At 31.7% G+C, this 23,579-nt stretch overlaps 3 protein-coding genes across 13 annotated transcripts; 1 reads left to right on the top strand and 2 right to left on the bottom strand.

The window, feature by feature from the left end:
• Positions 1–2,414: 2,414 nt before the first annotated feature.
• On the bottom strand, positions 2,415–4,427 carry LOC137816276 (cyclin-dependent kinase B2-2). Its single transcript, XM_068619354.1, has 8 exons — positions 3,989–4,427; positions 3,741–3,882; positions 3,588–3,649; positions 3,369–3,480; positions 3,177–3,270; positions 3,030–3,099; positions 2,796–2,934; positions 2,415–2,715 (listed from the first exon to the last, which is right to left on the bottom strand). The coding sequence occupies exons 1-8, from the start codon at positions 4,213–4,215 to the stop codon at positions 2,623–2,625; spliced, it is 939 nt and encodes a 312-aa protein (XP_068475455.1). The 5' UTR covers positions 4,216–4,427; the 3' UTR covers positions 2,415–2,622.
• A 3,599-nt stretch (positions 4,428–8,026) lies between these two features.
• On the top strand, positions 8,027–14,034 carry LOC137816275 (Chlorophyll A-B binding family protein). Of its 10 annotated transcripts, none has more exons than XM_090303928.1 (7): positions 8,050–8,211; positions 8,331–8,482; positions 9,774–9,850; positions 10,279–10,425; positions 10,744–10,876; positions 11,325–11,417; positions 13,466–14,034. In XM_090303928.1, the coding sequence occupies exons 5-7, from the start codon at positions 10,772–10,774 to the stop codon at positions 13,778–13,780; spliced, it is 513 nt and encodes a 170-aa protein (XP_090160054.1). In that variant the 5' UTR covers positions 8,050–8,211; positions 8,331–8,482; positions 9,774–9,850; positions 10,279–10,425; positions 10,744–10,771; the 3' UTR covers positions 13,781–14,034. The 10 variants fall into 10 exon arrangements, with proteins under 10 accessions (XP_068475453.1, XP_068475454.1, XP_090159977.1 ...); XM_090303898.1 differs by having other exon boundaries at positions 8,054–8,211; positions 8,306–8,482; XM_068619352.1 differs by lacking the exon at positions 9,774–9,850 and having other exon boundaries at positions 8,027–8,211; positions 8,306–8,472.
• A 2,262-nt stretch (positions 14,035–16,296) lies between these two features.
• On the bottom strand, positions 16,297–23,138 carry LOC137817748 (hydroxyproline-rich glycoprotein family protein). Of its 2 annotated transcripts, XM_090303737.1 has the most exons (4): positions 22,753–23,056; positions 21,775–21,865; positions 17,085–18,267; positions 16,297–16,700 (listed from the first exon to the last, which is right to left on the bottom strand). In XM_090303737.1, exons 3-4 carry the CDS (start codon positions 17,974–17,976, stop codon positions 16,501–16,503), a joined length of 1,092 nt encoding a protein of 363 aa, XP_090159863.1. In that variant the 5' UTR covers positions 17,977–18,267; positions 21,775–21,865; positions 22,753–23,056; the 3' UTR covers positions 16,297–16,500. The 2 variants fall into 2 exon arrangements, with proteins under 2 accessions (XP_090159863.1, XP_090159847.1); XM_090303721.1 differs by lacking the exon at positions 21,775–21,865 and having other exon boundaries at positions 22,753–23,138.
• Positions 23,139–23,579: the final 441 nt, after the last annotated feature.

The following is a 23,579-nucleotide window of genomic DNA, read 5'->3' as shown; positions in this document are numbered from 1 at the left end:
TAGGTTACCAACTTTTGTAATCTTCATACTGGAATAAAACATTTTAATCACATCCCAATACGGAACTTTTAGCTTGAGAAATTGTTTTGAACCTTCAAAATGCAAATGATACATAAAGTAAAACCCAACTATTCAAACAAGGGAAAATTCATGATTTTAGGTGTCAAAACTATCTTAGTGTAAAACTTCTTCCCATACTCAATCATCTTATCACACTTGTCGAAAAAACGTGTTTGATTTAGAATGTCCTCAATAATCAGGAGTTGTATAGTAGGGACTCCATCATCAGCTGTTAGGGCATTTTCTTTACACAACTTCACACTTGTCTTTGTATTGTTACAAAACTTAAGATAAACATCAATCATTTCATATTTCACAATACTACATAACATTTTAAATAAAATTAGTAACAATGTAGACAATACAATATGCACTTTATAAAATAAAACAATGAACATTCATTTTCAACTACATGTCACGTGACACAATCATATATAATATTACATTGTCATAAAGTGAAAAAACTAACATTCAATACAAAATGTACAAATGAGGCACTCAACCACTATTAGTGACAATGTTAAGTAATTTCTCCAAATGATGTTGTGGGGGCATGCTTAAAAGATGTTGCGGAACTTCCTCTCATTCAACATCAAATGCAGGTTGCTCCATGATGTATTTCATGTTATCATCATTAAAATCCATATTGAAACTTTGTTTGTGGATGTGGCATCTGACTCGTCAGACTGTCTTTACTTTATGTCATATTACACGATCAACTCCTCGCAATTCCTCCATCAAGTTGTAGTGTTTTATGTAATTATCCCTTTATTTAGTGACCTAGGGTTTTGCCTGAAAATGAAGATGTTAAAGTACATAAAGATATACTTAAATGTGGATGATGAAAGTATTTACTAAAGGTGCATACATTACCTTAGTCAAGGCATCTCAAACATTTTATTGTTTTGTTTTGTAAATCCACAAAATAGACCATGGACCTTGTGTTTTATTGTTTCGTTTTGCCTTTATTTTACATTTTTTTAGAAATCCCCACTAACCCAAACTAACGAAGAATGTCAACAATATTAGTGTAGACTTGGATTGTTCAACTTCCATCAACCTTGTTCCCAAATTGTGCCTCATCCATCGTAGTTGTTAGAAATCGTAAATCCATCTTTGCGGTCCATTTCACGAACTCATGGATACATGCAAATGACTTTAGTACAACACTTTTTCCTCAATTCATGTTATACCTTTTGTAAACACAACTCATCAAATAGATAACACAATATATTTTTTTATCACATAATTTTTTTCTTTCAATTACATTTCTAATTTATGAATGATGATATGATTAAACTCTCAAACATTTCCTGAACCTCTTCTTAAGTACTATTTTAGGTGACATCTAAAGTTGCAATGCAATATTATTATTTGTGATTTTAACACAAGTTCGACATTCCCAAGGTAGTATTTTTTAACAATAATTATATTTATATGGAATAACCGTAAGTACTAAGTCACACGTTTTCTTTCCCAGTCGACTAGAAGATATGTGACTTCACAACACGAGGATACATTATGAGCAGCAGGATGCGTGTCAAATAAGCACGTGATGAAGAATCTGATGGAGAAACTTTTTAATACACCGATATTGTTGAGTAGTAATAGGAATATAACATTTTGTAGCGATGGTTAGTGAAAGTTGAATTTTTTTAAAAAGAGGTAACGGGAGGGATGCACGTCAGGAGATGAAAATGTTTGTGGGAGGTGATGATTCGATAGGGGAAGAAGTTTTGTACATGTTGGTGGGATGTGGAAAATGGAGACAGTGGGATGTGGGAAATGAAGACAAGATGGACTAATATTGTCACATTTGATGATAACTGAATAAAATTTGATAATTTTTTAATAGTAAAAATATACAGTAATTAATTAGCTGGGAGGGAGAAAAATTTCATAATTTTATTAATTAATATATTACCGTTATAAAAATAAGTATTAAAAAAAAGTAGTAAGTGATGCAGCAATGTTGTCAGCATTATTTTTTTTTCTCCTTTAGAAGAAACCTTAACAATCCAGTGGGGGCTAATATATATAATATTACGTTGTCCTTTTTTTAAAAAACAAGACTAAAAGCTAAATAAGAAAAATAAAATGTCTCTCGGTTACTTATTATTATTTTTATTAAGAAAAGAATAAAAGAATAAAAAAAAGTTAAGAGGTATAAATATTTCTTTAACTTTCCCTAAATTTTAACTTCCGATAGAAAATTGTTTATGGAAACTTTTCCAAAGAGGAGTTTTAGATGCCGATACGTCATTTTAAAATGTCAAGTTCTAAATGACCATCCTTATATGAGGATAATAGTGGCCTTCTCCAGATCAGGGATTTGGCATAAAAAAGACGGAGAATTTCATCATAATAAGATATCTTGATATTTTCATTAGAATGTCTAGAAAACATTAGAAGCAATACTACTACATATAAATCCCATTCCACGAGCAAAAAGTATTTGTCCGAAAACGCACCATGGGGTACAAACGCTCGAGAGAAGCATACAAGGAGCAAATTGTTGGTCCTAAATTTCTACCATCCAAATCTTCAAACAATTTGTTCTCCCTAAAGGTGCCTCTTGTCCAGGTCATCAAAGTAGGGGTGTTCCATTGCTTTCTTCGCAGAAATCCTCTTGGAAGGTTCATACTTCAACATTTGCTGAAAAGAAAAGGAGAAAAATACAATGAAATGAAATTCAACAGGAACTACTAAAAAAGAGTTAGCCAAAGATAACTAACAGATAGCAGATCGATTCCAAGCTCATCCAAACTCGGAACAGCCGTTGACAGACTTTGAGGATTCCATTGGGGGTATTCATGCCAGTTCATTAGTTTACTCACGTCTGGCCACACTTCTTCATTAGGAGTGCCCAACAGCCTGCATAAAAGGGTAGAATTAAATGCAAAATTAAGCAAACAGAGTAGACAAAGACACACAAAAACCGCCAGGTATATTATTGTCAAACGCTTCACCTGAATATATGAAGGAGTTGTTGAAGCTCGGAATCACCAGGAAAGAGTGCTTGCTTGGTGACAAGTTCGGCTACAATTGAGACACAAATAAGATTAGTAAACCCTCTACCTGACATACAAACAACAAGTTGAACAATATATCCTTACCAAAAATGCAGGCAACAGACCAGATATCCACAGCCATTGAGTAATGGGTGGCTCCCAAAAGAACTTCAGGGGCTCTATACCACAGGGTAAGTATCTGAAAACAGAGATATTGACATACAAATGATAAACGAAGCCATAGAGAAAAAAAAATATTATCTGTTAGAGAAGATGCTATTTTTCGTGTCTCTTTACCTCATGCGTATATTTCTTAATTGGTACAGTGAATGCTCGAGCGAGTCCAAGATCAGCTATTTTAAGCATCATTGTTTTCCGGTCCATCAAGAGATTGTGAGGCTTCAAGTCCCTTAATAAACATTGATTTACTTTCAACTTTTAATATACGTATATATATACTCACACATTTGCAAATGCGAGAAAAATGAAAGGAAACAAGGATAAGGGGTTAGCAACCTGTGCAAGATCCCATGGCCGTGGCAGTAAGCAACGCCCTTGCAAAGTTGGTACATCAAGCTCTGTGACCAAATTGACAATTCACAAAATTGATTAAAAAAAGAAAAGGGAATAATATCGAGGGAGATCTGAAAAATTAAAAATATGTATTACTTTGATGGTTGGAGGTGGAATTGATTCTCCAGTTTGACGGAAAGAGCGAATGAATTTCTTGAGATCGGTATCCATGTACTCAAATACCAAGTAGAGCACTGTCTTGCCTTCCTTGTTCAGACCTTGTTTGACATCCATTAACCTGTGTGTGTGTGTGGAATTAGGAATAAGCAAACAAAAGAAAGAAAGAAACAACAGAAAAATTGCAGAAGAGAAAGAAGAAGAAGAAGATGAAGATGAAAGGGTACCTGACAACATGGGGATCGCGCGAGAGCATCCGCAGAATGGAAACCTCGCGGAGGGTGGTGGGAGGAACACCTTCTTCGTCCTCATGGAGGCGAGTCTTCTTGAGGGCAACGATGTTCCCAGTGGCCTTTTCTCTTGCCCTGTACACCTTTCCGTACGTTCCTTCTCCAACCTTTTCAAGCTTCTCGAATGCCTCTTTCGCCGACAGTACTCCTCCTGCTTTCTCCATTTCTCTTCGTCTCCTCCTTAACTCAATTCAAATCAATTTCAATTCAAACAATACAAAACCCCTTCCCCCATTTTCGAATATATATAATGAATAACAATAAATTTCAAATCATAAATTTAGTCGTTGTGCAACGGACACTTGTTTTTTTGAAATTCAAATCCCGCTCCCCTTCCCCTTCTCCTCAACATCAAATTAGGAATATCAATATTTTTATATTTTTTCTTTTCTTTCCACAAAATATATCCATTCATATTCTAGGTTACTGCAAATGTCATATAAAAATGCTATATTAAATATTTTATGTATTAAATTACTATTTTAAATTTGATTAACATAATACAATTTTTAAGATAAAATGAAAATTATTTACTGAATATATTTGAATTTAAAAAGTTCAAAAACTCCTCAATACGACTTAGTTTTTTAAATCCAACTTTGAAAATTAAAATGTAAACGCTTTTTTAATAGTGTAATTACGATCCGAACCTTAGTTAAGAGATACAAGTAGCTACAACTTATACTAACCAATATTAATAAATTAAAAGGCAAACATGAACAATAATATAATAAAAATTATGATTTAATTAATATTTACATGTTGTAAAAACTTCTATGTTATCAACCAGTATGAAATTGTCTTTTATACAACATTTAAAGTGGTTATTGTAAAAACTAACAACCTTATACTAGAATGTGATTTTTGATTAAATTATAGTGTGAACATAGTTCAAATAAACTATTTTTATCTAAAAGTATACATGAAAAACAATTTCTTAATCTTTTATTTATCATAATTATTTTTTTCTTTTTTCCTTTTAACTTCTTAATAAGCATTCTAGAAGAACAAAAAAATAAATAGAGATTTAGTTGTCCAATACTTATAATGAGATCCCTTAATAATAAAATTGTACAATCTTAAAAAGAGAAAATTAACTATTATAAATAACACTTTATGCTAATTAATTTTGAATTTTCTATATCTATTTTACAATTGACATAAATTCAAAGAAGTTATACATCATTTGTTAAATAATTAAATCTAGGATGATTTATTTCTAGTTTTTAGTAGTCCTTTCATCATAATGATGTGTTTAGTGTTTGCATATAAGATTTTAGTCTTATGTCTTGTTCTAAATCTTTAATAAATTTAGTTATTGTGAAAATATGTTGCCTTGGACATGACTTTAAAATTAACATTTATGTCCTATAAAATACAAAATTGTCCCTGCCTTAAAAGTATATATGTTCTTCTATTATGACAAATACTAATAGTTTTATGTAAATCCATAATATATAATGGTTTTTTTTAGAATTTTTTACTAAAAGTTTGAACATTTTGAAATTTGAATAATTTTTCAAAGTGAAAATTCTCTTTTAGTTATTCTTTATAAATTTTAATTCTTATATTAAAATTTTTAATTTAAAGTGGTGGATCTTCCTCTACTTATCAATTTCTCTCTAGTGTGATGTTAATCAATGTTTTTTCATATCTGATCCCTTCTATATTTTCAGTTTTATCAATCATTTGGTGGAAATTGTCGAAAGCTATCTTGCATAAGGTTAATCTACCATCACACCAGCAATGAAAATAAATTATATATATGTTCAAAACTTTAAAAAATCACAAATCAAGTTCACAAAAATTATATCTCATGAAGGTTACATAATAACAATTATATATCTAAATATCTATATAAAGACAAATTTGTTAGATGGTCATACAAACACAACATATATACATTTTGATAACACTTTTTTTTCTTCTTCTAAATTTTGTATAAATTTATTGTTTATGAGAGTGTGTGAAACCGTTGTATTTTTCATTGAAATGATCCATCGATGAGGAAGCTATCTACAAATTTTCTTTTCAAGAATTATTTTTATTAAAATAATGTCTTTTATTTTGTAGTAAAAAATGAGAATAAAATACTTTAATTTTTAATCTCGTGGATTAAAAAAAGACTAATTATAGTGTTTTTATATGTAATCAAAGTTTTGATTAATAAGATCTTATAAATATTTAATAACTATACAATTAAGAATTATGAGTGAATTAATATTAATATGTTATGTTGTTTATTTTTTTTTAGATGATAAAATAATAGCCTATTTTTACTAAAATATAAAAATGTATAATTTAAATATAAAAAATCGATATGAGCCGTTTTATAGGATTGAGTTAGACTTAAAATTTATTTCGTAATGGTAATATTATTCTTCGTAACACAACGAATAAACAAATGATGCCTTTTATAAAATAAAGGATTTTTATAATACATCTACCTAATCTACCTAATGTATGTAAAAGATTTGACTTGTATTTTATGCTATCTTCTTTGATAAAACATCTACCTAATGAAAGTATTACAATTTTCCAATTAAAACCAAATAATACATCCTCTCTATATAAAGATGATATAAATAATTATTAAAATAAAACTATTAATAAATTATAAAAAAATCACAAAAAGTAATTATAAAAATAAATATAAATAATTTTTATAATTTTATTACATGTAGTCTTTTTTTTAGGTAGTTATTAAAAAAAATTCACTTAAAGAGTGAAATAACATTAGAATTTAATACACAAATAAAATTCCCCTATTAATGTCTTAGATTATTGTAAGTAGTTTTTTTTTATTATAAATAGTTATTTTAATCTAAAAAATATTAATTATAAAATAAAATAATAAAATTTGTATATACCATCTCCTTTATTAATGTTATAAATTATGTAGGTTCATATCTTAAAAAAATGACTAGTACCTATATAGAGGCTTAAAAATATATTACATTTGCGACATTTTTTTTTATCTAATATTAATATTAATGTAACTAGATAATAAATATATGTTAATATTTGAAATTTTATATTTGATTTTTTTTATTCAAGTAGTACTAATTAATTTTTTCATGAATATTTGACATTCTGATATTTTATTGGGTATTTTATTAAAATTGTTAAATGAAATTAATGAGTGTTTTATTTTTAATTTTGTAAATGTTTAACCTATTAGATTATTTGAATTATAGAAAAGTAAAAGAAACTTACAAGAAAATTGGCATATTGGATCATTGACTTTGAATAGATAAAATAATTTTTGAATGTGTGTAATGAGAATCAAAAGAAAGTGTTGTGTTATAAATAGAGAGATTTCAAGTTTATAATAAATAATGTTGTTATTTAAGAATGTGGTTTTTTTTATTTAATTAAGAACAAGTTTTATTAAAAAATGGCACTAAAAATAGTTTATTTAAAAGTGCATTTCTTTCAGAATAATATTTTTTAATTCTATTTTTTAATAATTTTTAAAATAAAAGCAGATTAATAACTCGTGTTATTACTAGATTTGTTTAATAAATTTGAATGTATTGAAAAGGTGAATTAAAAACCATACTAACTTAAATTAATGCATCCTTCGTTTTTTTTAAAATTATATCAAAATTTTAGTTTTTTAAAATTTCAAATAACTACTTAATTTGTTTTAAAATATTGCATTTTCATTATTACTAGACTAGATTTGTTTAATAAATTTGAATGTATTGAAAAGGTGAATTAAAAACCATACTAACTGAAATTAATGCATCCTTCAGTTTTTTTAAAATTATATCAAAATTTTAGTTTTTTAAAATTTCAAATAACTACTTAATTTGTTTTAAAATATTGCATTTTCATTGTTTATAATTTTAAAGTATAGTTTAAAATAATCTTAATATTTATGTAATTACTCCAAAATCTATATTGGTATAATATTATTTACAACTGTTATTTTTCTGTGTAAGACATGAGTGAGAGAGGAGAGGATATTAGTACTAAGGTGTGAGGATATAGAAGGGTAAGGGCATTTGAAGTGAGGGGTCATGGTTTCGCTTCATCCTTTGTCAGTTTCCTCTTCTTCCTCTGACTTTTTCAGATCAGTAAGTTTTGCCCCGAAACGAAGAAACAGCTCCAAAACAGAGCAGCCTTCTTTCTCCTGCAATGCTTCGTGGCAAGAGGTCCGTGCTATTCCATTTCGTACTTTCTATTTTCCACTGTTACTGCTTTCATTCTTTCTTCCTATGATTCATTCGAGAATATGTTCCGTTTAAGCTTGCCGGAGTTTTACTATTCTCAGCTATTCCTTTCACTGCCGTGAAAGCCATAGCTAATAGTCCGCTAGGAGAGTTGCTTCAGAGGAAAATGGAGGAGAAAAAGAAATTTGCTGTAGAAAACTCGTCTAAATTCAAGGAATTAGCCAACAAAGCTCGAAAGGAGAGGTAATCCCCGGTAAGCAACACTATCCATCGTATGCGTTTCAACTGTGACCACAACTCAAAATGAAAATTTTGTATTATGTAAAGAAAATTCCGGAGACTGCGGACTCAGGACTAGAGGTTGAAACATTTGGCTAAGTTAAAACAATTCCCACCATGTGATCCTAACCCTTGGTGGTGTTTTTTTGTTTTAAAACATTTGTTTTAGAGACAAATTTCAAAAACTTAATAGATTTGGAATGAGAAACTGATTGATGAATAACATAGAATTGTATTAGGAAACAATTTTTAAACAAAAAAGTGAGAACTAAATCAATCATGCCGAAATGGAACTCTATCCTGATCCAGTTCTATCAACCAACATATATAGAGCTGTCTTGATCTAGAGGGAGCAGTACATATTTCAGCAAAGAAATGAGGCCAGAGAGAAGATTATAACCATGGAAAAGAGAAGACATGAGAATAGTAGAAAGGGAGTGGTAGTTTTGACAATCTTGTAGTGTGATGTCAGAAGCGAGAATGATAAAGACTGGAGACCTTCTTGAAAATCTCACCCGATCCTCGACAAATGTACAGTTGGAAGGAGTGCATTAGACAAGTCGGAGAATGGAGGATAGGAGATGAGGGTACAGTTGTTCACTGGAATTGATGCCAATTAACCATGTTGAGAAATATCATGGTTTAAGTGGTGGGATTCTTGAGTTCCGAATTCGACTTGGATAAATGTTTAGGAACATTATAATTAGTCATTTTTAGTCATCCATAATCCTTAGAATATGTTGTTGGATCTTAAGTAAGAAGGTACAGTGCAAGAATATAGGGTGCTTGAAAAGGCTAAAGGAGGAGGTGAGAGTGGAACTGAACATGTGAGCAGTTGGGTCCTTGTCCGAGTACTAAGAGACAAACTGCTCCTTTCCTAACAATTATGTTGGGTTCTTCCAGGGGAGAAATCGGAGAGATTTGGCACCAAATGATTAAAAAACTATGACATCACCTTCAATAAAAAAACCTTAAGACAATAAGTTTGCTTGTCTTTTCTCCTTATATGCGACTCTTCTTGTCCATTGCTATCGAATTTGAGATTCAAACTCACCTTGACTCCAACAATTTAAAGGTCAGAATTAGCAAAAGATAGTGAAGGACTTTGATGATCACATTTTGCCATTTACAATAGTTAAATTCTCAATGGAGCCTCAGGTTCTCGTTAGACATGGCAGTGATGCTTTGCTATGGGGTTAATAACATAATAAACAATAGAGCACTTGAAGAGATTGGAAGCACTTACTTGTTTGTGTTTGATCCAGGATGGGTAGAGCTATTTTGGGCTGCAAGGTGGGGATTGACTTGATCATCAAGCTTCAACCAGGACCTCAAGGACAAGGTGAATATTTAGGGGAATGGAGGAGTACTTAGGTCATCCCCATCAGTAGCTGGTTACAATAGGCTAGTCATTTACCCATTTTTAGTTATATCTTATATTAGTGAGTTAGTTATGTAGATAGTTTGAAGAAGGCATGTTGCATATAAATAAGAAAAAGGGATTGTGAAGAGGGGGATCTTATCTTATGGGAAAGGTTTGTACTCAGAGAATAGAGAATGGGGAGAGGTCAGGATCTCTTGAATACCTTGAGCACTAGTTTAACTAATCTCTGACTTTGTTATTTAAGAGTTGTACTAGAAAATACATAAGAGAAAAGAGAGTTTCAAATTATCATTTCATTGTATGATTATTATTCCAACTAACACTTGTGTGTCCAATTTTAATCTAATTTCGTTAAACATTCATTAATATGTTTAACTATTTTTCAGCTCTTGGTATGGAGAGGATCGGCCTCGTTGGCTTGGTCCTATATTGTATGAATACCCATCATATCTTACTGGGGACTTGCCTGGGGATTATGGCTTCGACATTGCGGGGCTAGGCAAGGATCCTGTGGCTCTGCAGAAATACTTCAAGTATGTTATATATTTTTAATATTTTAATGGAAGCCATTATGCATGTGTTTTTGCTTTTTGTCATGTCTGGTATTTTTTCATATGATAAAATGTTTGATTTTTTTATTTACTTATGTATAAAATAAAAATTGTTAATTATTACGGTATAGTTTGGACAATAATTTATTGTTTCTTTTAAATAGTTCATCTATAATTTGAAGTGACTGTTTTCAAATTAACAGAAAAAACATATTGTATAACACAAAATTATTTATTCATGATATTTCTATATTGTGTGAAGCTTTATATATGATCATCTTAACCTCTTTCATCATTAAGTTTTGAGATATTGCATGCTCGGTGGGCTATGCTTGCGTCTATTGGAGCTCTGATTCCAGAAATATTAGACCTATTGGGAGCCTTTCACTTTGTAGAACCTGTATGGTGGCGTGTTGGTTATTCAAAGCTCAAGGTTCGGATGTCCTGTCTCTTGAACCGTCTTCTGTACAATTATGCTTGTTAATTTGTTGGGCTTTATCATTTAGAAGTTTGTGTTATTAATTAATTGAAAATGTTGATACAATTTGTTCTCTCTCAAATATTAGGGTAGAATAGAATGATTTTATTGCTAAGAATACATTAGACATACAATATGATAAATTTCATTGAAGTTAAAAGATGTTGATTATAGCTTTTAGCATATTTTGTATCTTGTAATAGGTTTTTTGATCATGTTTTTCTCCCTTACCACATTGACAATGTGTTTTGCTATTGATGATGATGACAGTGATAGTGGTGGTGGTAGTAGTAGTAGTATAAGTGGAGGCTCTCATATATGACTGTGTTATTACTATGCCCAAGATAATTGTAATAAAGGTCATGGACACTTCCTTGCTTATGAATATTTTAATTTTCAATAGGGAGATACTCTGGATTACCTTGGCATCCAAGGCCTCCACTTTGCTGGAAGTCAGGGAGTGGTCGTCATTGCTATTTGCCAAGCACTCCTTATGGTAATGCTTGTATCCCCTATCTACTTTTGTGAGCTATGTTAACAATTATGTCTCAGCTCTTATATTTTTTTTCTTGTGATATTTTTCATCTGGTGGTTTTTGAACTACATACAGAGTATTAAGCGGTGAAGTAGTGTAACATATATGATTTCAGATTGTCAACTAGGTAGTATTGGATGAGCCTTCTCATTTTAATTCTACAAAATATGGCCTGGAATCCTTCATATGTCAAGAGACATAACGTAATGAAATGTTAGAAAAGCTCTTGTGATATTTGTCATAAAGTTGTTTTTCGTTGTCTATTTTCTATATTTATCTCTCTTGAGTAGGTTGTAGGTGTCCTAGGTTGTAACCTTGTTCTATCTCTGTAAATCATATCTAGACTATTGTTATACACACACACACAATTAGTTTAGCTGAGTGAAAAGTTGTTCATCTTAATCTTAGTCTTTAACTTGATATTGGAATGGGTTCAAGTCCACTATCTTTCTTCCTCTTCTGGTCACGTCCATTGTTGTCTATCGTCATTGGCCACCATTTTCTTTGGCAAATCCCAAATCCAGTGCACCTTATTGAGTGAGACCCAATCTTAAGAGTTTTGGAGGCAAGAACTCTTTCATGTGCATGTACGCACTACCTCTTTGTGCAGTTTTGTCACATGTGTGTAGTTAGTGCGTTGTCTTTTTGTCATCCAAATTTATATGCAACACCACCAATACTCTTGTTGGTGCTTCATGGTCCCGTTTCTATCCCTATCTTGTCACCGTAATCTTCTTTGGATATTGGATCTGAGATCTGTGATCCTTTACTTAGTTTTTATTTCTTTGGTTATGGAAATGCCATTTATAGGTCTTGTTCTTCCTTTTTTTGAAGCTCCTACTATCACTATTGTGAAACTCAATGGAAACATTACATGTTGTGGTTTTCTTTTGTTTAGATTTGGTTCCTTGATCAAGGATACCATGATCATCAATAAAAAGGAAAGTATTACCCAAAAATCAGTGCTTAATGGTAGAAGCATGATTTTCAGTTGTGTTGTAGTAATATGTAGAACCAAATATCTTAGGGACTCTAAAAATATGGGCTAAGCCCATTACATAGATAGAAATATCTAACAATATCTATAATATATCATAATATCAAATAATATCTAATAATATCTATGTATTCTCAAAAAATTGCCTCATTACCTTAGGAAATGAGTTTAAAGTTGCTTTCAAAGGAGTTGCCAAGTCTCTCTTTCCCTTCATTAAACTTGAAGATTGTCCTCTTCATTCTTATTTGTCTCTTGAATGTAATTTCTTTAAGTCGACTAGCCTTATCATTAAATTGTTTGGTAACATTTGATGTTGACTCTTTTATTATATAGGAATGTGGTATGGTCGACTGAATGACATAAGATATGAATCCAATGGCCTACTATATATAAACAAGTCCTTTTGTGTCCTATGTTGCAACTCCATCTCCAAAGCCTTTTCATGATCTCTCGTGTCACCAAAATTGTCAAAGTCGAAGAAAATGGTCCTTGGTCTAACTGAGTAGACTACAAATGTTAAACTGTGACTACAAACATGTTGGGTCTTTTCCACGGAAAACTGTAATGTAACAAGATGTAGCTCTATTTTTTCTACTTTCATTCTAACATTTTGGTCCAAGTTGTGTTACATCTTATGGGTTCATATATTATCACATTATTGATGAACTTATATTTAACAAGATCAATATGAACTTTTATCTATTTTCGTTTCCTTCAATGAGATCAACAATCAATTTGAAAGGAGTGACATTGTCAAAGAATATTTTTCTTCCGGTTTCTTCTTGTGTTTCCAAATGAACTGTTATGTTGTGTTTCTCTCCCTGTTTTTGGTTGTACCTATTTTGTCATATTTGTCCAAGTTTAGACAAGTTTTTTGTTAGGTTATCAAGTTTGTTTTTCTTGGATACACTTATCTTAGAAATGGATTGTGGTGTTACTCTCCAGACACTAGATGATACTACATGTATGCTAATGTTAATGGAGATTTATAATAATTAGAGATTCTAAACAGGTTGGACCGGAATACGCTAGATATTGTGGGACTGAGGCATTGGAGCCTCTAGGGATATACCTGCCCGGTGATATAAATTATCCTGGAGGAGCTTTGTTTGATCCCTTGAATCTGTCCAACGATCCCGAAGCCTTTGAAGAGCTGAAGGTAAAAGAAATTAAAAATGGACGCTTGGCAATGGTTGCCTGGTTAGGCTTTTACGTGCAAGCAGCACTGACGGGTAAAGGTCCTGTTCAGAACCTCATTGATCACATCTCCGATCCTTTCCACAACAACTTTCTGGACTCCCTCAACATGATGAAATTCGTCATGTAATGTCCGTAAGGAATTTGCATTCGTTTGGATGCTCTTTGTTCGTTTTTCTGATGGAAATTCTTGTCAGAATGGTTTAGCCATCAGCCATGTACCCTTCGCAATCAATAGTCAAATCTCTGTACAAAAGAAACTATTTTTACTTTTTTGCTTGTTACTATTTAGTTGTGGACAAATTCATATAATCATGGAGTTTTTTTTTTTTTTAAATGTATTAGTTTTTTTTTTTATAAAATAAAGCCAAAGTATTGCTTGTACAACATGATTTGAATGGGAGAAGTTGCACTTGCACCTTTCCTTCGCAACTACGTAAAGATGATATTCCTTGCATTAACATTTGAAGACTTTTAGGTACTGATTGTGTTACATTGGTGTAAGTTGATTATCAGCATGCTTGTAAAAAACTCTGGTTGCGCCAAAACATAATGATAGATTGTGATAATTTCTCCATCAACCCATGACACCTTTCCTAAACCAAAACATTCCATTGAGATTTGGCTCATCGCCACCAGCATACCCTCCTTAATCTGTGTATTAGTCTGTAGACCAAGATGCCACTAAACAATAGGAAAAGTATATCTAAGGCATCAGCTTTTCAAAATACAAGTAATTAACAACCTTTTTATTAATATAATAATCATAATCATAAATATAAATAAACAATAGGATAGATGTAGTTGTATTAATAAAAGGAATTGTTAACCACTTTTATTAATATAATAATAAATATAAATAAACAATAAGATAACATGTAGTTGTATTGATAAAAAAAATTGTTAAGTAGTTACATTTTGGAAAGAGTGGTGTCAATATATCACTAATCCTAAACAAGATAAAGATGGTAAACTTTTATATAATAGTAAGAATTTCTTTACCTTAAGTTTGAATAAGGAAGTTATAAGACATTCAAATATTTGAGTTTGAATTCGGAAGTTATAAGACATTAAAATATATATTTGAGTTTGAATTCATTTCATTTCATTTCAAATTGTTTGTTTTATTAAACGTGTTTATTGAATAAAACATTTTGAATTTATTGAATTTTAACTTTTGTATTATTTAAATAAATTATTTTAATTAACATCAGATACAAATAATTATTTAAATATCAAACAATTGTTAATAATTAAAATAAATTAATATTAATAATTTTTGTAGTAAATTTCGATTGATGTTATTTTCGATTAAAGTTCGATTAGATTATTTCAATTGATATTAATGAAACCTTTTATTATTATTTTGGGTAAAAAATGTTTAGTTGATATTAATTATAATTATTTAGGTAGACATCGATATGGAAGTTAATTTTAATTATTAGTTAAAGTATTTCTTTATGAAATTTTCAATATTTTATGATATTAGTTAAAGTTTTTCTTTATCAACTTTTCAATCGACATCAACGGAAAAATTACTCCAGTTAATATTGACGAAAAAAAAACTTATCCTAATATTTTTGGCTAAAATTTTTTCAATTGCATTTGATTTTTTTTATGACAAACTCTTGATAAAAAATAACAGCAGTGTTGTTCATAATTAATATTCTCATATATTTTGAGAAACAAGTTATTTACTCATAATTAATGGTATGGAGTTCAACCACAATTAATTGTGTTTTCATTTAACTGATATTTTTTACATTTTGCTTTTTCTGTTAAATTTTGCTTACGTTATTAATACTTAAGCAATGTTTAAAGGAAAAATTATGAATACAAAATTATATTATAAGTGTTTCTACTCATGTCACATTAAAGAATATAATAACTAAGTTTTTTCAAAATAGTAAAATCAAATTATACAATATAATAAATAAAAACACCAAAAATAACTATTAAATCTATATTTTTAACGTTATTTAACAAATTCTTATTGTCAACTGGTACATCATTACATTGTCAAGTTATTATACTACATCATTACTCTCTTAATCCCATCACCAATCAGACAAAAAAATACATTGACTACTTTCAAACAAAATTAAAATTAAATTAAGACCTTTCAAAATTGTAAAATCAAATTAAGAAAAATGAATAAAAAGGCCAAAATAGCTACTAAACCTATATTTTTAATTTGTTGTTTAACAAATTCTCAAATTAGTCTATGTTTTGTGCATTACCAAATTAAACACACTATAAACATAGGAATCAAATTAAGACAAAAAGAGACAACAATGACACAAATAGAATCAGTAACATTTACACGTAAAGACCAATCTAGCATGAAAAGATCAAATTAAGAATTCATTACACCTAAAGAGTAGCTAAAATATGTTTAACCAAAATTTCATCACGAATGTTGGATGAGTAATTACAGCCTCTAACTCATTCCCGCTTTTACGAATAAAGAAAAATCCAAATCCAGTAGACAGATTTTTTAATTACCATGCCAACACCAATGCGCTAAAAAGAGTAGAGATTTGTGCGAAGTTTGTAAGCCCTATATAGACGAACAAATGCAGATTGATACACTGCTCGTTGTTTAAAACCAAACTTCATTCACTTCAAACATTAATCTGAACTCGCTTGAAGAAAGAGACTACATTCATTGATCAGTAAGATCTGGTCAAACACGATGGACAGAATCGGTTAGATCTAAGTTAGGTCATTCCATCTATTAGACAACCCCAAGTAAAGAATTTCTTTTTCTTTTTTTAAAACAAAGCTACAAACTAATACACAGATAACAGATAATCTGTTCTCAACTGATTAACTTTTAGTCATGCCAAATCACATTCCCTTTCCTTCTCGTAAGCTTCTTCCTCTCCTGTAGTCAATCTCAGCATCGGAGCACGATAACCCCATCTTATATTTCCTGCTAATTCTGGAAGATTCCATTTTTGAAAATATATCCTCATCATCTACAAGATTCGGGTTCTCTGGTGTGCTGAATCCAGAGCTGTTGCTACAATGCCTTTGTGATTTATGATCTGACATGAAAGAAAAGACATATTTGCTTACAGGTATAAAGAAAAGGGTATGAAAAAGTAGAAGACAGGAAATCCCAATTGTTAAAATGCATACAATCAATCACCCTAACACAAAATTACCCTCCATATTTTCCAGATAATATACGAAGATGACCAATGTCTTACATTCTTACCGGACAAAAAAACTAAAACCTTTATCCATCAAAAGTCAGTACAACACAGCACAGAGCACCAAGGCTATAGTTATAGAAACGATATTATATATAATGTTGAAACCAAATTGCAAGTAATTTAGAAGTGCTAATCTATTTTACTTTTCATTACCATGGTTTCGCAAGATGCAAGGAAACAAATTAATATTTAAAGCTGGAATTTACAACATACCTTCATATCCTTGATATATAGTGGCCTGATTGTGTGCTTCCTTGCCTACTGGACCGGGATCTGAGCCAAGACTTCTAAGACTCTGCAATGCCACCTGAGTCTCCTGAGCTTTAAATCCTTTCATTAATGAAGGCTCTATATTTTCTTCCACTGTTGACTTGCCAGAAGCAAAGGGCATCATAGCAAATGAGTCCTCCATTACATCAGAAATTTCAACATACTGAGAGGTAGTTATAATCTCATCTGCACTGAAACCAAATGATGCTCGGTAAGCTTCTATTTCTTCCACATCTTGCTTAGGACTTCTAGCATGTCTACTCTGATGTCCATTTCCACCAGTAGACTGAACATCTGAATCTTTTGAAACACTTAATCTCCCACCATTATGAGGAAATGGAGGATTTTGGTCTAAATAGAATTGTGCATAGGTAGCAGGGCAAAAGAAATTTGTATCTTGGGATGCACTAGTGACACCATTTGTGTCATGCCCAGATACCCTCCCGGACCCTGTTCTCTGATATTTTCCATTCTCAGGATACAGTGATGAATCCCACTGCGGACGGAACTCCCGTTCAGGAAAGGAGGATGATAAACAGTCACCTGAGTTTCTTGATATTGGAGATATAAGGCTACTGGCAGGACTTCCAGGGTAGAGTGAATATGTAGCTTGAAGATCATTTGCAGTGATGTAGTTACCCTTGTCACTGTTTTTGAGATCCACTGAAGATGAGAGAAAATGAGCAAAAGGTACATCCGGGGAAGAGGGGGTTGTTAAATGAGCCAACTCAGGTGGAGGAGTGAGAGGGGCAGTAGATGGTTCAGTAGTGAAATTTGAGAAGACTGGAGGAGACACCAGCTGTGTTTCATGAGCATATGGTCCCGTGGCATACATTGTAGATGAAGGACCACCAGGTGAGTTAGCAGACAAGGATAAGAAACAACTAGGTGATTGTGCAGTGGAAGGAAGGGCAGAATGAGTGAAGGATGCTGGTGAAGAAGGTGGGGCTAAGAGAGAAGGAGCTAGCCCTGTAGCTTGATTCGTCAACCCAACCACTTGAGGTCCATTTGGCTGAGAGGCTGGCCCGCTGCTCTCAGGGATGCGAGATGCAGGTACAATGCGCTTCCCACCTTTCTGTGAACCGAAACAAGAAAATGCACCCCAGCATCCTCCCCATCTCTTTCGCTGTCAATGCAAGGGAACAAAATAGATTTACACAAAGTTTAAAGGAGATCAATAACAAGTATATCTGAAATGAAACAATAACTATTGAAAGTTCTTTTTGAAATCCTAAATTAACAAGAATTCAACCTCTTTATATCTTTTCACTGTTCCACACAAACATCAACAAATATTTCGCCATATTATCACTTAACCTTTACGCATGCCAAAATAAAAGCTTACAGTTAGCAATCACAACATATATTTTAGGATCTAAGTTTATATCTATGATCTAAATTTTATGAAAACTGTTGAGGAATTTCTACAAGTGACCGGTGTCCGGTGTCCTTTTTGCAATTTGATTCTAGCAATCTCACTGTTAATTAATAGACAACAATTTGGCCCTTATATTTTCCTGGTGTTTTTAATGTAATTCTCCTTCAATATTTAATCTACTATCCTAGTAACCAGTAGTTTCTCCTTGATAGACTCGTTCATAAATCTAAAACGCTCTGAGGTTAACTCCTTCACTTGAAAATTATAGTGTTTTCTAATGACATGCTCCACTTCTAAGATTTTTAGACTTTACACTATGCTTTCTCCTAATGTGCAAGCATTAAGTGCCACAATTGTTAGGCAGCAACCCAAGAGTAATTTCTCATAATACATTTAAAAGGTTTTGGCAGGAAAAAGGAGGCTATGCTCAATTATACGGCAATAGAAGTTTATACAGTTCTTCAGTGCATTTGGTCAAGAAACAAATGCCATATTTTCGAAGGTCTCTCTACCTTGACTTTTGAAATGGTATAAGATTTTGCTTTTGACTTCTTTTACATACAACATAAACAGAGGGATGGGAAAGCTTTTTGGTTTTTATAGCCATTTTCATTTTTCCTTGATACTTTGATGTTTCCTTTTTCTCATTTCAGGATAATGCTTTTGTGCCCTCTCATAGATGCATACTGTCTTTGTTTCAATTAATAAGCAGAAGAGAGCACGAGATCAACAGAATCTATCCTCCATTCATCTTGAAAACTTGAAGGTCACTGAAATTCTAGCAATTAAAATGCTTATCAATGAAGAAATGAGATCATAAAATTTTGAAAAAAAAGGAAAACTGAAAGTTGCAGACCTGTATTAAGAAATTTAAGAAAATCTACAATAATCTTACTGCCCAAATTTAGCAAAATTAAGCTTAGATTTGGAAGATAATGGGAGGGGTAGCTGCTATTCTAGATATTTTTATGACTATCATTATTTAATTTATTATATTAGATGTTATGTTTTATTGGGTCTTTCAATCATTATTGTTACATAATTTACTATACTGTTTTGTTTACTGTTGTTACTCTTTCCTTTATTATATTACATATTATGCATGCTTTATTTAGTTTATTATTCTATTATTTTTTCGTTTATTATATTATATGTTATGATTTTAAAAAAAAATATGAAAGTTAAACTTGACTCAAACGGAAGCCCAAAAAACCAAAAACAAAGGGAGAAAAGAAACACTGAAAAACGTGTAGCCTATATGGCCCAATTCCACCGAAACCCTAATTCAGTAGTCAGCTCTCAGCTAGCCAAGTGTCACCACCTGTGTCTGAAACTGAAACCCAATGGGCACAGATCAAAGATAGAAGACTGGAAGGTTTGGGTAAATAGCGACAAAAGCAAGGTACCAGAGCTATCCAGCAATGGGGCATGCAGCAAACACTGTCCAACAACAGACCCAGGTTAAGAAACCTGTCTGGCTTTGGATTTTCAGCACTGCTTCAGAAATTGCAAACATAAACATGCAAGAATTCCATGTTTCCTTCACAAATAACAACTGCTTTTCCTAAATGAAAGAGCCTATTGTGTTGCCCAGGCTCAGGTTTTGCAAATGTGTGCCCCCCGATTCACCATGATAGTGACATTATTGACTGCATAGCATACTACATTTAGAGCACTGAAAGAAAACTATGAATTTTTTGAGTTATTTTCATCCCACAGGTTGATTGACACGAAAAGAAAAAGAGGCATAGTAGAGGAGAAGAATGGTTGACCCCTTTTTAAGAGATATATGTGATAGTTGGATTACTTCATTTAGGACAAATGACTGACAAAGATGTGACAAGCTCAGGATAGGGAACTGAAAAGAAAACACATTATAAGGATACATAATTTGGTTTTTCTCTTTTTTTGGCTTCCAGTATTATTAATGAGAAGGAAGAAAGATTTCAGAATAGTGGAGAATAAGCTCTACTCCTAAACAGAGGTGCAAGGAAAAATCAAGAAGAATCAGGCACTAAAAAATCTTTATGATAGAAGGCTCCTTAATGGAGACCACAGGCCAATCAATAAAGGGCCCAAATAAACAATGTTGTCAATTCTCAAATGTGATCAAGATCCTGAAAATAATTCTTGAAATATGCAAGCAGTTTATTCAAGCCAAATAAATTAAAAGAAGTACAGTAAGCACAACCCCAGCTAATAAAAAGAAACTCTATGAAACTGGGAACCAGAACCCAGTATTAGCCAAAAATACCAAATAACTTATTTGAAATAGTGGCTTTTAGGAAATGTAAGGAAAACTGGGCAATCCTTCAGGAAGTTACAGACTTATTCCTTTAATCTTATAACTGCCCTAGTCCCACTCTTTTCTTAGTTATCAAATTATCAAATTCCAGTCAATATGTAGAATGATCTCAGACATGCAAGTCAAAAGTCAAGACAAAATCACAAAAGCAGTACAAGTTTTTAATCTGATTTTGTTTACCAATTTGCACAACTATTTGAAATTATAAAGCTTTTATAGGACAAATCTCAAAAAATTTGAGATAAAATGTGCCATTTACAAATAAAGTTATGCTGCTTAGAGCAAATTTAGACTCATAAAACTAATACAGGACTCTTCATCTTCTCACCTCATTCGTTCTTAAGTAATTATCCCAATAGCCATAATTTACAGTGGCTCACAAATTTACAGTCATTTAAGACTCATTCAACAAACATCAATTTAATTTTAATAAAATTTTTCCTTGTGTGAATGAGAATATGGAACTTACATTAAAATTGTATACAAGTAGTAATTTTTTATTATTTTAAGCACAGATTCTTCTAGCTTCAAGCTACATCATATACTTGCTAATTATGAACAAATATATATAAGAACCATATAACAGAACCCTCAGAGGTTACCTAATATTAAATTTTTTATAATGACATATATGCATAAGAAAATACTCTTTAACACAACAATAATTCAACATTACAACTTCATAGTAAAGCAAAGTATCAAGCCACAGTAATAAAGTCTGATAGTACGAACTAAAAGATCAAACTACACCCATAACAAAATCATTTTTAAAAAATTGAAACATAAGTTACCAAAGTGAATTTTTTTTAAAAAGGGAGTTAATTTCTTCAAATCATTTGAGCCTTGATAGACAGTCACTTTGGGGTAAAAAATTGTATTTGATTTCAAGCTAGCTTCTTCACTCAAAAGTTTACGGGAGTTCATCTAGAAAGTTAGCTTGTTTACCCTACCTTGTAAAATTGTAACAGTTTATGAGTTACTGAGAGAATTTGACAACCTTATCCACGTGGGTAGTCCAGGCTATTAGGATATGACACAAACCTACACACATAAAGGGGAAAAAAAAAAGAAAGAGAAAGAAAGAATCTACTGGTTGTTAAAAGAAAGAAGATAAAGCAAAAATTCTATTTATTATTATAAGCGACAGGTATTCTTTCAACACCTACCAAAACATAAAAACAAAACAATCTCAAATGATTATTGGTCGTAGGGGTTTATTTTCTCATCTCTATTGCATACAAAAACATGAGAATCCTTCGGCATATAGAATTCTCAGTAGTTTTTCAAAATCAAGGTTTACATAAGACAACATAATAAAATATGGATCTAGATTCTGACTGAAAAATTGAAATAAAATATAAAAAAGAAAAAGGGCAATTGCACCAAAAGAAGTAAAGTAGGCCGCCCTTCACACTAGTTTATGGTGAAATATTTCTCTACAAAGCTTCTACTAAATGATAAAAAGGGGCAGCTTTGAAAAACTAATAATTCAGCCATCAGATCGGTTCAAGTTCAGTTCGGGCGGGTTTGAAATGATCGACCAGGTTTCTGGGCGTGGGAATTGTTTGTCGTCCATAATGTTCTCGAAGGCTAACAGATGCAAGTATAACCAGAAGGCGATACAGAAAAGCAATGGCACCCAATATGTAAACTAAGTTACTAATGCAATTATCATGGTTTGACGTGAGATCTGAGGAGGATATGTGCTTAATAGAATGAAAACAGCAATGAAAAAACATGAGAAGCGATCCCAAATAGAAAATATACAAGTTTGGAGTTAGGTTATGTAGTTGGGACCTCAGATCTAACCCCAAAAACCCTTCTAACAGTGGCAGATAATCTATAAAGCATAAGTGTAGGTGGTTCAGAAATGAAATTGGTGAAGAGTAATAGAATGAGGCGTGAGATTGAGGGAGTGAGAAAGATACTCTTTCGTGCTGAGGAAATCGATTCTGCTCCGACCCCATTAGACAGTAGTAGCTGGGCTGTTTTTGTTGCCCTCTACTAGGACTGTCGGGTGTTGTTTGTTGTTGGTTGCTTTGCGGGCACTAGCTTAAACCAAGATCCTTCTCACATTTCTTCTTCACAAGCTGAAACCCCATGGACTTCTAGCTTCTCTATGTGAAGTGAGGGATGGCGAATATTAATTAATTTATGCCAACAATCAAAGGACAAGGAAAGACAAAAGCGAAAAAGATTGAAATGTGTGTGATGAAGATAGAGAAAAAGTATGGAGGCCGGGCCAAGGGCTATACTTTATATTATTAACATTATCACTGCAAAAACACGCATACATTACTGTCCAGATGGAATTAAGAGTTTGCTTATGCAAATAATTTCATTTTATACCGATAAATAACTAAAAATAAATTAATCTTCAATTACATTACTTAGTTGATAATCTTTTATGGTAAGATCTTAAAATGGCAATTGGAGAATGAAAATGATAAAAGTTGAAAAGTTATAAATGAAACGCGAAAGAATATAGGAATTTATCAATTTTTTTGTGTGTATTTAAATTCTATTCAAATATCCATGTCTCGCATATACAATTTAACTAAAAACTTGCCATTCTCTTCAGAACTTTCTCACAATCTTTCAATATAAAATTAAATACAATTAAATTTGCATTTATTTATATATTAAGAAATATCTTAATTTCTAGTTGATGTAGGATTTCTAACACACTGAGTCTGATAGCGAGGGACATGATAAATTCAAAAACTTTCATTAGAATAAACTTTATAAATGATTC

Source organism: Phaseolus vulgaris, chromosome 1 (genome assembly GCF_051622355.1).
Source record: "Phaseolus vulgaris cultivar YP4 chromosome 1, ASM5162235v1, whole genome shotgun sequence".
In the NCBI taxonomy this organism is placed as follows: Eukaryota; Viridiplantae; Streptophyta; class Magnoliopsida; order Fabales; family Fabaceae; genus Phaseolus; species Phaseolus vulgaris.
This window is presented reverse-complemented; position numbering and strand designations above follow the sequence as displayed.

Bases quoted from the DNA above. Each gene is read 5' to 3' on its own strand.
- LOC137816276 (XM_068619354.1), bottom strand. From the start codon at position 4,215: ATGGAGAAAGCAGGAGGAGTACTGTCGGCGAAAGAGGCATTCGAGAAG. The intron at 3,481-3,587 runs GTTGCTAACCCC...ATGTTTATTAAG, and splicing joins GGCCATGGGATCTTGCACAG to GGACTTGAAGCCTCACAATC. The intron at 3,271-3,368 runs GTAAAGAGACAC...CTCTGTTTTCAG, and splicing joins TTAAGAAATATACGCATGAG to ATACTTACCCTGTGGTATAG.
- LOC137816275 (XM_068619352.1), top strand. From the start codon at position 8,077: ATGGTTTCGCTTCATCCTTTGTCAGTTTCCTCTTCTTCCTCTGACTTT. The intron at 8,473-10,278 runs GTAATCCCCGGT...ACTATTTTTCAG, and splicing joins AACAAAGCTCGAAAGGAGAG to CTCTTGGTATGGAGAGGATC. The intron at 11,418-13,465 runs GTAATGCTTGTA...GATTCTAAACAG, and splicing joins TTTGCCAAGCACTCCTTATG to GTTGGACCGGAATACGCTAG.
- LOC137817748 (XM_090303721.1), bottom strand. From the start codon at position 22,791: ATGGGGTCGGAGCAGAATCGATTTCCTCAGCACGAAAGA. The intron at 18,268-22,752 runs GTATCTTTCTCA...TTGCATTGACAG, and splicing joins GATTTCCTCAGCACGAAAGA to CGAAAGAGATGGGGAGGATG. The intron at 16,701-17,084 runs GTATGTTGTAAA...CTTTCATGTCAG, and splicing joins TATATATCAAGGATATGAAG to ATCATAAATCACAAAGGCAT.